This window comes from Podarcis liolepis (assembly GCF_965112155.1).
Source record: "Podarcis liolepis genome assembly, chromosome: 10".
NCBI lineage: Eukaryota > Metazoa > Chordata > Lepidosauria > Squamata > Lacertidae > Podarcis > Podarcis liolepis.
Genome location: NC_139562.1, coordinates 44,632,077 through 44,645,181, shown reverse-complemented (window position 1 = coordinate 44,645,181; position 13,105 = coordinate 44,632,077). Strand labels below are relative to the sequence as shown.

Here is a 13,105-nt window from a genome sequence, read left to right as displayed (position 1 = left end):
AGCATTAAAACAAACACGTGTTTACAATGTATTTAGAGAAATTCCTCATGCTGTATAATAGGACTTTTTTTTCTTATAGTGGACCGAAACCTAATACAGTGGTACCTTTATTTAAGAACAGCCCTGTTTATGAACGATTTGGTTTACGAACTCCGCAAAACCGGAAATAGTGTCTTGGTTTGCGAACTTTACCTTGGTCTAAGAACGGAAGCCGAATGGTGGAAGGGTACCAGCGGCGGGAGGCCTCATTAGGGAAAGCGCGCCTCGGTTTAAGAATGGTTTCAGTTTAAGAGCGGACTTCTGGAATGGATTAAGTTCGTAAACTGAGGTACCACTGTACATATTTCCTGCAGGTGGCTATGATAAAGGCTAATATAATACACTTATAACTTTTAAAACCACCTCTCATATGTGAGAAAGAAACAGTTTGCATGCACACATGGTATAAGTGCTGTACACTGAGTCAGCAAATTCTTAAGAGCAATATGCAGCTAAGTCACAGAACATAAACGAAACATCAAAGTCCCTGGAATTTTAGTTACAATTTTGAAGAGGGGAAAAAAGACCCAGAAGAATGCCAAACTCAACCAAAGAAATACAGCAAGCACCTGGAGTAACACAACTTACTAATTTCACAAGAGGCTGTTGTACATTAAGACTGGTAAAAGCATCACAGCAGATAATTCTAAGAATTACATAGAAATATTGAGAGTTTCCCGCCCTCTAGTGGAAAGAATTATGAATAATTTTCTAAGAAGTGAAACAAGGTTTATGCAGGTCACCCTTTAGCCACCCTTTCTTGTTAGGACAACAAGCGGATACCAAAACGCGTTAAAGCAAATAAAATAGTTTATGCTATAACAAAGAAATTTAAAAAAAACTAGTGTGGCGTTTGTTTTCTTGAAAATTCAGTTCTAATATTGTATCACAATGACAACAATTTTAAAAAGCCACCTTTAGAAACAGAGTATGTTACAATGCCATCACAGGCAAATATTTAAAGAGTGATGAAAATAATATGCATATCTTTTCCTTGCTGAAGTCAATGAGACCAAGTCCTTAACTTTGTGAAGTATTTGCTGCATAATAGACTTCCTTTCAGAAATTTATAAAAATGCTTGATAAACATGAAATAAACTGGGCTATATAAAGGAACAAACTAAGCAACTGGAAACTAATTGTGGAAAGCATTTGGATTTTTTTAAAAAACTGGTTGCTGGGTGGACTTATTTGACCAGAAACTCTGAAAAGGCCTCATGATGAGTTGCATACATTGGAAAATTTGGAAACTAGGCCTAGATGGCCAGCCAGTTAACTGTATTGGGCACAGCAGAGTTTCTCTTCTTCATTATTTCCCATTAAGCCTCAAGAAAAAGCTTCTTTGATTGCAAGTATAGTGAGTGCTTTAAAAGGATAAAAAAATTTCCAGGTCACTTTAAGCTCTCTCATTATTTCACCCATTATCAATCATCACCCAATGCTGTTCTACGCATCATAATAACTGGAGAAGAAAGAAACTCTTTAATTCTTACAGCAGGCAAACAAACGTGCTTTCTCACTGTCTTTAAACAGCTGAAACTGAAAAACAGAACAAAGGGAAGTCCAAGGGGTGGAGTTCAACTCCAAAGGCCTAACATTTAACACTTCAATGTTCATGTTCTCAGGGTCATTTCTTACAGGGTGACTGTGATCATGAAAAATCCACACTCAGTCAGGGAAAGTCTTCAGTCAGGAGGGGGTGGCGAGGCTCTTCCAGATTAGGCTTTATTGTCCTGTTCTCTGTCGTTCTTTAATTGGAGACTGTCATGTTATAATTAAAAAATAAATAAAAAATCTGGGAGGGCATGAAGCAGCATTTTGCCCCACCTTGGCTGCAGAGCTAAGCTAGATGCGTTTAATTCTCCCAAGAATTACCAGAAGTAATATGTATGTGTATGTATATGTATATGTATATGTATATGTATATATATATATGGCCACATCCCAATGGGACATATTTCCAACATATAAAAAACACTCAACAAATAAACTCCACTCCTAAATGCTTCAGTTCTGCTACTGACAAACCTTTAGTAAAAAAAAAAATGTGTCTGTCATTTTTTAAAAATTCAGTTTTTTATCAGCTATGTTTTAAAGATCATTGTCATATTAACGGTCAGCCATGACACATTCTTGCGATACCTGCATTTTAGTGATGATACAGAAGGTCTTTGAACTATAGTCATTTAGTCATTTACACACACACACACACACAAATGCATATATGGCTGGAACTGAGAAGCTCAAGACTAGAGAACCCATGATGTTGTGCAACTGTGGATAAAGCACAATATACAAAGCACACGGACCCTTTTGCTGACTTGGAACTATGAAATAACAGTGAAACATGGCTGCACATGGAGGAAAGCTGAAGCACTGAGTGATATATTTTCGTGGGATGGAAAATAGAACACTGCCTGTGATTTTCACAGTTTTCTATCTCAACAAAGCTTTCATTTATTCCCCTTTACCTGTTCTCCCTTCTGCGATGGCTTGTCTTGAAGATACTCCTCCACTAACCGTGGTGACAACCACTGAGTAGAGCCCTCCAGGTTTTAGAGACTGGAAGTGGTATTTGTTGGTGTCGCTAGGAACACTTTCGTTTTTTATGACGACGTTTTCATGAATGAGTAAGACTTGGTAAGAATCCACATCTCCGTGTGCCCTTATCCAGCTGGTGAATAGGCTATTGCTTGTTCCTTGGTTTGCCACATTTAAACTTGTCACTTGTGCCGGAACTGCAATTCAAGGCCAGAATCGTGGTCAGTGAACAGATAAAAGATTATTTGTCCTAAACAAACCCAACAACCCTAACAGCTGCAACAATACAGTTATGTATATTGATTAAAACACCACAATGTCGTTCACAATAGTTTTGAGTGTGCACATCCCCTACTTTTAAAAAGACATAGAATCATACCCCAAGGCTCATTCCTCATCTATGCAGGGATCTCAAGTTCCCGGAAAGCAATACATGATGCTTGCTGTTTAAGGAAAGCTCAAAGAAACATTATGCCAACTGTATGGTACCTGTGCGTCCCACAACAGAAGTCCTATTGCTCAGATCCCCGCTTATGCTGGTGACTGTAGCTGTGTACTTCCGTCCAGGTAACAGGTCTGTGTAAGTGAATTCTTTGGCTTCTTTCGCAAGAGCCTTGTTTATGACCGTGAGGCTTCTGTCTCCCAGTGAAACCACATAACCATCCCACTCAGCCAGAGGGGTCACCCACATGATGGTGAGAGAGGATTCGTTGGCGTGCTTTACACGGAGCTGGAGAACTGGCTGTGGAGCTGTGGGAAAGAGAAACGGGGGGGTAAGGGGGTAAGGGGGGTGGGAGAGAGGAATACTTAACACCAGATGAGCCACAGCAAGAGGGGATTTCACAACACTAAACAGTAAGGCTGGAGGGATCCGCCCAACAAAATATTAATACCATTACACATTTCAGCCATCATGCTAATGCTCAATGCTGAACTTGACTGCAAACAATGGGCTGAACCATAGTAGTTACGATTTCTGTTACAAGAAAATAGATACAATGGCTTAAATGTGAATAATTGTTACATATGTCCCAACAAACTGATGGCAGTTGGCAACATTAGTTAGTGAACAGACATTGATTAAAGCAGCTGAGATACTATCTGTAGTCTACTCAGCTTGCTGTGTTTCCTCTACAGGTTACTTTATTATTATTTACATTTCTATTCCGCTTTCTATTTTTTAAATAAAAAAATCTCAAAGCAGTTTACAATGCATGGAAACATCAAATACATAAAAAAAATCCAAAGTAAAACATTACTGAAGAAAGTCAAATATAAAGCGTACATTCGAAGCGACATAATTAACTAGAAGATTATCTTAAAGATTCTGAAACAAATCATTACAAAGGAGGCCAACTACTTTTAGTGCAGCAAAGTTCACAAACAAAAAACACTGAGCATTTCAAAAGAAAACATTGCTAAAGGAAGTCTATTATAAAATGCGCATTCAAAACAGCACAATTAACCAGAGAATAAAATAGCATCTTAAGCACAGGGTTCACGACTCATAATATCAACATGAGATGGGCACCAATTCTCACTGCTTCTGTAGGGTGGTAGCTGCCCCACAGCACCGCCAGACATGCCTAGCAAAAACGTTCAGGAAAGCTGCACAGATGGGCCTCATCCATAAGTCAGAAGAGAAAAAGCAGCCATGCAGAAGCAATTTCAAGCAACCCCCACACCCTAGCCAAATGAATATAGGAAACAGCCACATGTTTATTAAGTAATAGCTATTCTGACAGGTAATAGCTCTCAAAAAGAAGTCTTTTAAATTACTTACAACCTGATCCTTTTCAACAGGGGATGCCAAAAACTGAGGCTGGGAGTAGGATGAGACTTCTGCATGCAATTCCTCATTCTGGCACTGCCAGGGGTTGGACTAGATGATCATTGGGATCCCTTCCAATTCTATGATATGAGCTACCACAGAGTTATGGCCCTTCCCCAGTGAGAAACACCCCATCATAATCAGGCTTCAGCTCACAGTTTTCAAAACCTGTGTAGTTTACTTTTTGCAGATCAGGAAGTTGCTTTTTCAAGGAGATTTCCTTTTCCTTTTAAAGTACAATACCTTTATTAGGTGAACCCAAATATCACCGTGTACAAGCACTTGAGTTCTCCAGAAGGTTAGAAAGCCTGGCTTCATTTATCATCTAGCTTCATGAAGAGTTATGGAGAACTCAAAAGCTTGCATGCTATTTTGTGACTTTTTGGCAGGACTGGTAAAAGTTACTGCCCTAATGCGGATTTTGGAAATTTTCTTATGGGCCAGTGTGGTTACCTTTACTTTTTGTGTTTCTTTTGGTTTTCTGCCTGCAAGTTGCTATTAGAACAGGCTTCATTCTCTTGCTATTAAATGAAAATGTGTGTGTTAAGTATCAAAGATGACAATTAAGCTCCATCTGCTATTTAGCTATGCTATTAGGATTTAACAACGTAGCTCCTAATTTATGAAAGGCTTTATCCAGTGAGTACAATGTGTGTGGGAGGAACTATTCAACAAATGGAGTGTTCACTCATGAAAATTCACAATCTGTATGCAATCAGATTTTAAACTAAACTAAACTGAACAAATCAAAAGGTACGATCCAGTGATTTACAGAAATGTCTGGGAGTTTCTGTGAGATGCAGGATTCTGCATCTGCATCTAATTGGCTTCAGTTTCTTAAAACAGCACAGAACACTTTTTATCAACTGAGACTTGAACTCAAGAGCCTAACCTCATAGCTCTATTTAGTAACACCGTTTTATTCATCTCCTATGTGGAATGACTAAAACAGACACACGACACCATAAGTACTGTCTCTAAACGGGAACGTTATTGTTACCGAATAGCAGTTTCCCTCCACTAAGTTAAAAGGATTTGCTTCAGAATGACATCAAAAGGATGCTTGTTGAACTTTGCAAGATCACAAAATGACTATGAATAGCTCATTCCTACAATCCACAATAATCTGGCATTCTGTGGTTATGAAAAAAATATGGTGTCAAAGAGTCAAAAAGCGTGCAACGTCTAAAGAATCAAAAGGGAGGGTGTAGCAGGAAAAATAATCAACACGAGGTGTAAGATAAGGCACAGTTTCCCACCCTGATTTCTTATACACCCTTCTATCTATTGTTTTCCAGGCTACTCCCTTCCTTTTTGTAAATTTTGAATACTTGGCTTGCTGCACACAGCAATAGCTTATTTCAGGAGGAGGCAAATTCCATTTAATGGGCCAGTTATGGTTAGTCTCCAAGGCTTTTTTATGCAGTGCAGTTTCTTGTCAAAATGATAAGAAAACCAGTTTTCAGTTCAATAATAATAATAATAATAATAATAATAATAATAATAATAATATCTAAACCTTGTGCTTAAATAAGTATCAGTAGCTGACGGGAGACATCACAATGTGATATTCTGTTCCAAAAATCACCCTCCTTTAGATTAATGACTGCACAACAGGCAAGCATAAATGTATATACTATTAATACTTCTTCTGTTTGATTTTTATACAATACCAACAATGTGGCAATTTGGGGGAGGTTCTCACCATTCAGCACCTATTTCTTCTCTCTGTTTCTGTCAAATCAATTCACACGGACTGATGTAGATACATAGGGTCCGCTTGCCACACAGCCCAGCCCAGCCCGCACAACTTCCTCTAATTGTGACCCAAATAATCTGGTCCCTCCCAGTAAACCAGCTGCAGACAGCTTGCTCTGTTCTTGCCTGTGCTGTGCCCATTCTACTTTTCCTTATAGCAATGCTTTTTCTTATAACTGAAGCCTCTCATGCCTGCCACCACGGCCATAGCCAGAGACTGCTGCCATTGGAAAAGTATCCAGCAGGCAGGCATTCCTGCAGTTGTGCAAACAAACCACAGACCATGGACCTACTAGCCATTTCCCCTCTGTCAAGAACAGTGCTTTACAGCAGCAACAGCTGTGTGAGACTTGGGGCACTGCATCTAGGGAGGTGGAAAGACACAGGTTGCCCGTGAGTGGTAGGTAAAATGTAAAGGACCCCTGGATGGTTAAGTCCACTCAAAGGCTACTATGGGGTGCGGCGCTCAACTTGCTTTTCAGGCCAAGGGAGCCGGTGTTTATCCACAGTTTTCCAGGTCATGTGGCCAGCATGACTAAACAGCTACTGGTGCATGGAGGACCGTGACATAAGCCAGAGCACATGGAAACACCATTTACTTTCTTGCTGCAGTGATACCTATTTATCTACTTGCACAGGTGTGCTTTTGAACTACAGTGGACACTTGGGTAATGTAACTTTTGGGTTGCGAAAGCAGCAAACCCGGAAGTGTATACTTCTGGGTTTTGCCACGCGTGCATGTACAGAAGTGCTCTGCGCGCCACGTACGTGCACAGAAGCTCTTTATCGTGCTGCGCGCATGCGAAGAAGTGGTACCTCATGTTGAAGACTTTTCAGGGCACGTAAGGATCCTCGGAATGAATTAAGCTCGTATCCGGAGGGTCCACTGTACTAGGTTGGCAGAAGCTGGGACAGAGCAATGGGAGCTTGCCCTGTTGCGTGGATTCGAACCACCAAACTTCCGATCAACAAGCCCAAGAGCAAGAAACCAAAACCAACTTGACAAAGTTTCTTTCAGTAGTCATACAAATCAAAGATCAACATACCCATAACTAAACAAATAATGCTTCAGTCTCCCTTCCCTGGGGGGTTATCTATATGAGTCTGTATTTTATTCTGTATCTATGTTATGGGTCGTTGGACTGTAATAAAGATTATTATTATTACTTGAAATATGGCCTTTTGTTTATTCTGGCCACATACCGTATATCCAAACATTTTAAGCAGTCTCATACCACTTTAAACAGTTATGGCTTTCCCCAAAGAATCCTGGGAACTGTAGCTTGTTTAGTTGCTGAGAGTTGTAAAGAGACACCCTATTCCCCTGGCAGTGTTGCAATTCCCAGCGTGGTTTAGCGATCAATGCATCTCCCCAGGAAAATTTGGGAATTGTAGCTCAGTGAGGGGAATAAGGGCATTCTAAGAGCTCTTAGCACCCTTAACAAACCATAGTTTCCAGGATTCTTTGAGAGAAGCCATAGCAGTTACATGACATCCACTTAAAAGACGTCACATAACAGGTAATGCAAAAGATTGCAGTCTGAATAAGCAATAGGTTGCTTATTATAAACGTGTAAAACTATACCTGTCACAATAAGGACAGTGAAAATAAAAATAAAATGTTTAAGCCACCTTCTCGTGACTGATCTCTACAGATACACTTAATGCTCGTTGAATCTGCTCATGCAAACACAGCCAGCGTTAGAATAGCATTATAAATCCACACATAAGCATTTCGCGAAGGCAAATGCATCCCATAATAGACAACATCTAATCACACGCAAGCAATCTCTCTGTCAGTTTTCAGAGTTTCTTTCTGACCACGATAAAAAAAAGTTTGCTTACCTGTTCTGCCTTTGCAGCGTGCTGTGTTCTTCAAGTCTCCACTTATGACAGTAACTTCCACCTCATACTGTCTTCCTGGAATAAGCCTTAAACCAGTGATAATATATTCCCTTTGGTCTTTCTCCACTGTAGTATTCAGCAGCACTGTAGCATGGTCAAACAGCACAATACAGTACTTCTCCCAGTCTCCAGTAGGGGGCAACCAGTTCACTTTCAGAGCCCTTAATGAGCCCATGCTGTCGGCTTTCAGCTCTGAAACTTTCTGGGGAACTGAAACATATAATTTCAACAACATGAAACAGAAGACTGTGTTCTATCATGGAAGAGGTCATTGGTTCACAAGTGTACTTCAGTGAACAACCTTCTAGTCAATAGCTTCCCATATTTGTTCTCAAAATCACTAGGCAATACTGGAAGCATGAATTTAACATTGCTTTTCAATGCCCAATGAAAGAACAATATATGGTTCTGTTTCCTGTATCATGCCAGCAATGGAGGACAATTGTAAGGGAGGAATGGCAGGTGGGTGGGAATACTTTTTTTATCCAGCTAGACTCTGAAACTAGAAGTGACCAGGCTGGGATGAAGAATGGCTGATAGGGTATTTGAACAGTGAACTGTTGGGTGTGGGGCACACTTAAGCATTCCTCTTGACAGCAGTTCTGTCCTGCAAGTACCCAACCCCACAGTCCAGACTGTCTCATCAAATGCAGGCCAGAGGACCATGTGTTTTCTGAGATAATATCAAGATCTGGCCTGATCTTCCTTCAGAGGATATAACACGGATTTGCAAAAAGAAGGCTGCTGCAGATAGACCGGTCAGTAGAGAGAACTGCAAGTGGGTACCATGTTTCTGTATTCTACTGGAACCAAAATTTTCTCTTTCCCCATAATATCTCCTGTATGGAAGGTAATAGGTGGAAAACGTGAAAGTGTTTCTGATTAGAAAATTGTAGAAACGTACCTGTCCTGCCATATGCTGTTGCTTCAGTGAACAATTCACCACTGACTGTGTTGACATCAACTTGATAAAGACGTCCCGGTATTAGTTTGTTGAAGTATGTCCCTGTCACATGTGACTCTAAAGATTTCCTTTCTTTAACAGATCCAAGATGAAACAAGGTGACGTTGTAGAAATCAAGGTTTCCTGGAGGCCCCTTCCACGTCACTTTTAGGGTATCCAAGCTGCCGTCATTAGTTACCAGCAAATCTAAAACTTTGGCTGGAACTATTTTTATAAAAAAAAGAGTAAGAAATTTATCGGCTGTGTAGACTTCAGAACTGTATGTAATACTGGAAACTAGGATACCAATGCACAGAACAGTAATAGATACTATGGCTGAGTACAAAAATGTTTCTCAAAATTTGGGAAATTATACCCTTTTAAGTGATTATTCACAAATCATTCATAAAGGGCTGCAATGGTGTTGACCTGGGTGACCTTTAGAGGCAGCAATGCCTTCACTAAATGGGCTTAATTGTTCCCTAGTGAAATCAGCAAATAGCCAAATCTGACAGCCAAATAGACTGTAACATCATCACATCTAGTACACAATCCCTATTTGTCTAGGAACACTTGTGGAAGGACAGAAGTGAGGAAAATAGCAGCAGTGAAGAGGAAAAATAGTGGATGCCATCTAGCAAGCAGCCTTGGAAATTGCACGATTAAATGGGTTTGGCAGGGTTTATCTTCTCTGTGTAACCAGGGAGTGGGAACCAGATTCAGCCAGTGAGTTGGGTCCCAAATTTCCCCACCCCACAGACTATCAACCACCATGCATTGCATGACATTAGGTGATCTGACTTCAACATTCTGTCTTAGAGAAAATCCCCAATTACAGAGAATCCCTAAGGATCATCTAGTCCAAACTCCTGCAACACAGGAATATGTAGCTGTCCCTTATGAGGATCAAACTTGCAACCTTGGCATTATCAGCACCACACTCTAACCAACTGAGCTATCCAGCTTATAATGGCATAAGATTGCTAACTTATACCTCCCTTCATCCGAGAATCAAAGGGTGGTTTACAGTTTAATTAGAATTCTTTGTTGCTCTGACACAGGACATTTTGCGAAATGGCCCTACCACAGTGCTAGAGCATCTGCTTTGAACACAGATGGCCCCAGGTTCAATATGGTGTCACTGAGTCTACAGTAGTGATGGACAACATGTGGTTTGGGGACTCCTGTGGTTTGGGGACTCTAATTCCCATTGGCTAAAACCAGCATGGCCAAGAGTCAGGGTTAATGGGAACTGCAATCCAACACCATTGGGAAAGCCACAGAATTTTGAGCAACCATATTTAACTGCTTTTGAAGCTGGCTTTTTGACTACTATCTAATATTTTCTTTAAGGCAACAGTGCTTACACAAAACATCCAAGTGAAACGGTCAATGCACAGAGAGTCTAAAATATAAATGATGAATACAGTTACCTTAATTCAGAGTCTAAATGAGTAAAGCGAATGTTCAGAAATACCTAACGTGCCAACTGCTGACTTTATTATATTCAGTGGCTCTAATCCAGCAATTGGCTGCTGTGGGTTGGAGCTCTGATGTGTGCTCCTTGGACTCCTCCAAGGGGAATGCCTGGAGCAACTTCCATTACAGATGCAAGACGGACAACCCATATATGCTGGTGACTCATATGCACTCACATTTACACACGAGACTCTGAATTACACAAATCTCCTAAAGATCTCAAGCAGCTTGAGACTGCAGCCCTTCACATTTCCCAAAAAAATCTGCATGCTCTCCTTACAATCTCATGCTCTATAGGGACATTTATTTGAACAAATATTTCAGATGTCGACTGCGATCCTTGCAGGAGGCCAAGTTGTTAGTTTTCTACTGAAAAATGTATTGGTAGTTTTATCCTCACACTCTGCTCTCTTATTCAAGGAAAGATCTGTAAAACCTTACCAGTCCTAATTAGTCTAAAATTGTAGTTCTCCAGCCCTGCAGCTTTGGAAATGACAGTGAGATTATACAGACGTCCTGGTGTTAGTCCTGAAAAATTGTATGCCAAATAGTGTTTCTCTAGATCCATTTGTTGAACTGGACCATCTTTATCCAGCAAAACCAGCCCGTATTGATCCACATTCCCAGCACCTGGCAACCACGAAACATGGATTGTTTCAGCCTTGACTAAAACCTGGATATTTTCTACTGGAGAAGGAGCTGTTAAGAGAGAAGGAGTGGGGAGGGAGAAAAATGGTTTATATACAAACAAAATTGTACTGCTGCTAAAATATTTAGGTTTTGCAACACAAATGTCCTTAAAATATACTGCATATTTTACAAAACAAAGACTGTTATGTTTCACTCAAAATATTTATTTATGCTTTGAAGAGAAATCAAAATGGCTGCAATTAAAACATAAAGCCATCCTAATGCTACTCTGATGCAATACCTGTTTAAATGGCTAGATGGGATTATGGATATCACTTGGCTGATTTTCAGTAACTAACTCGTTGTCATCTTTTTAATGCTTATTTCTTGTTTGATACTATGTTTTCCCCATAGCCTTTTAAGGGATATGAGAAATGCAAGTGGAATAATATTATTGTAAAGGTAAAGGTAAAGGGACCCCTGACCATTAGGTCCAGTCGTGACCGACTCTGGGGTTGCAGCGCTCATCTCGCTTTATTGGCCAAGGGAGCCAGCGAACAGCTTCCAGGTCATGTGGCCAGCAGGACTAAGCCGCTTCTGGCAAACCAGAGCAGCGCACGGAAACACCGTTTACCTTCCTGCCAGAGCAGTACCTATTTATCTACTTGCACTTTGACGTGCTTTCGAACTTCTAGGTGGGCAGGAGCAGGGACTGAGCAACGGGAGCTCACCCTGTCGTGGGGATTCAAACTGCCAACCTTCTGATCAGCAAGTCCTAGGCTCTGTGGTTTAACCCACAGCGCCACCTGCATCCAATATTATTGTAGGATTAGTCAAAGAAAGATATCTTACCAGTAGAACCACTGATGTTAGTTGAAGGGCTCTTTTTATTTCCAGCAGCTGCACTGATCGATATAGTGTATCTACTTCCAGGGGTGAGATTGGCAAATGTCTGTTCATTTCTTGAAAGGCCTCCAGGAACTTGGACCTCATGGACTTGGTTGGTGTCACTCTCAAGTAACTGCAGCTCATACCAGTCTACTTTTCCTAAGGATGGGCTCCACCACACCTGCAAGGTTGTGGTTGTAATTCCTTCTTTTTTAATTTCAAATCTTGCAGGTGGCAAGGGGTCTGTATTCCAGAAAACAAACAAACACGTAATAAACCCTAATGCAATGCACACAAATTCACTTAATCTTTTAACAAGTATGAAAATAAAAGTTCTCCACAGCAGTCACTGGGAGGGTGAGCCGAGGTCAACAAAGACCTGTTTAGAGAAAGGGAGAGGAATGGATTATACCTCAAAGTGGAAAAGGCTAAAGCAAGCACTCTGAGGACGAGGATGGAGGAGGAAGATATTTGACTGAGAGTGATCACATTTTAGAAGGGAGGGGCACAGTGATGATGACAGAGTAGGAATTATTAGTGCACAATGCTGTCTCAGTAGCCTCTGTTGGGAGCAGGGCCAAAGGCAACCCAGGTTGAAGTGGTTCACAACTCTCTTGCATCGATTTTGGTGTGGTAGCACAAATCCCTAAGCCAATCATGCCACGCAGGCAGGTTGCTTCTCACCTGGATGGCACCCGCCAAAAAATGACTGAGTGATCTTCAGAGCATGCTCTCCTTCATACCAGAATAGGTGCCACAGTCAAAAGGAGCACAAGAAAGACTCTCCTCCCTGGAAGAGAGGGGAGTGGTTGTGGGCGGGAGACCGAGCTCCGCCCCTGGTAGGGGGCATTAGCCCCCTCCCCTCCTACCTGGCTGGCGCCCACCGGAGGTGACCAACCAGGTGCCTCCGGGGGGCGTGTGTAGCAGCTTAATGCTGTGGTGCTAGCTCCGCCTCCTCCTCATTCGTCGTCGTCCCTCAGCGAGTCACCCACCCTCCACTCCCATTTAGCTCAGGGTATAGGTTTTTGGCCTTGCTATGGACCTTAGGTTGGTCACCCTGGTTGGCTGGGGGGCCTGGTAGGAATTTTTCC

At 41.3% G+C, this 13,105-nt stretch overlaps 1 protein-coding gene across 5 annotated transcripts in view; it reads right to left on the bottom strand.

Moving 5' to 3' along the window:
• The window catches only part of PTPRB (protein tyrosine phosphatase receptor type B), a 74,359-nt gene that overhangs the window by 38,816 nt on the left and 22,438 nt on the right, over positions 1 to 13,105 (bottom strand). For all 5 annotated transcript variants that reach the window (XR_014516565.1, XR_014516566.1, XR_014516567.1 and 2 more), the window contains 6 exons: positions 11,979 to 12,257; positions 10,938 to 11,195; positions 8,979 to 9,242; positions 8,015 to 8,284; positions 3,070 to 3,330; positions 2,511 to 2,777 (listed from right to left, as the gene is read on the bottom strand). Coding sequence is in view for 1 of the 5 variants with exons in the window: in XM_083463201.1 (XP_083319327.1) it covers positions 2,511 to 2,777; positions 3,070 to 3,330; positions 8,015 to 8,284; positions 8,979 to 9,242; positions 10,938 to 11,195; positions 11,979 to 12,257 (1,599 nt within the window). In the remaining 4 variants the exon portion in view is untranslated. The remainder of the gene's footprint in view (positions 1 to 2,510; positions 2,778 to 3,069; positions 3,331 to 8,014; positions 8,285 to 8,978; positions 9,243 to 10,937; positions 11,196 to 11,978; positions 12,258 to 13,105) is intronic.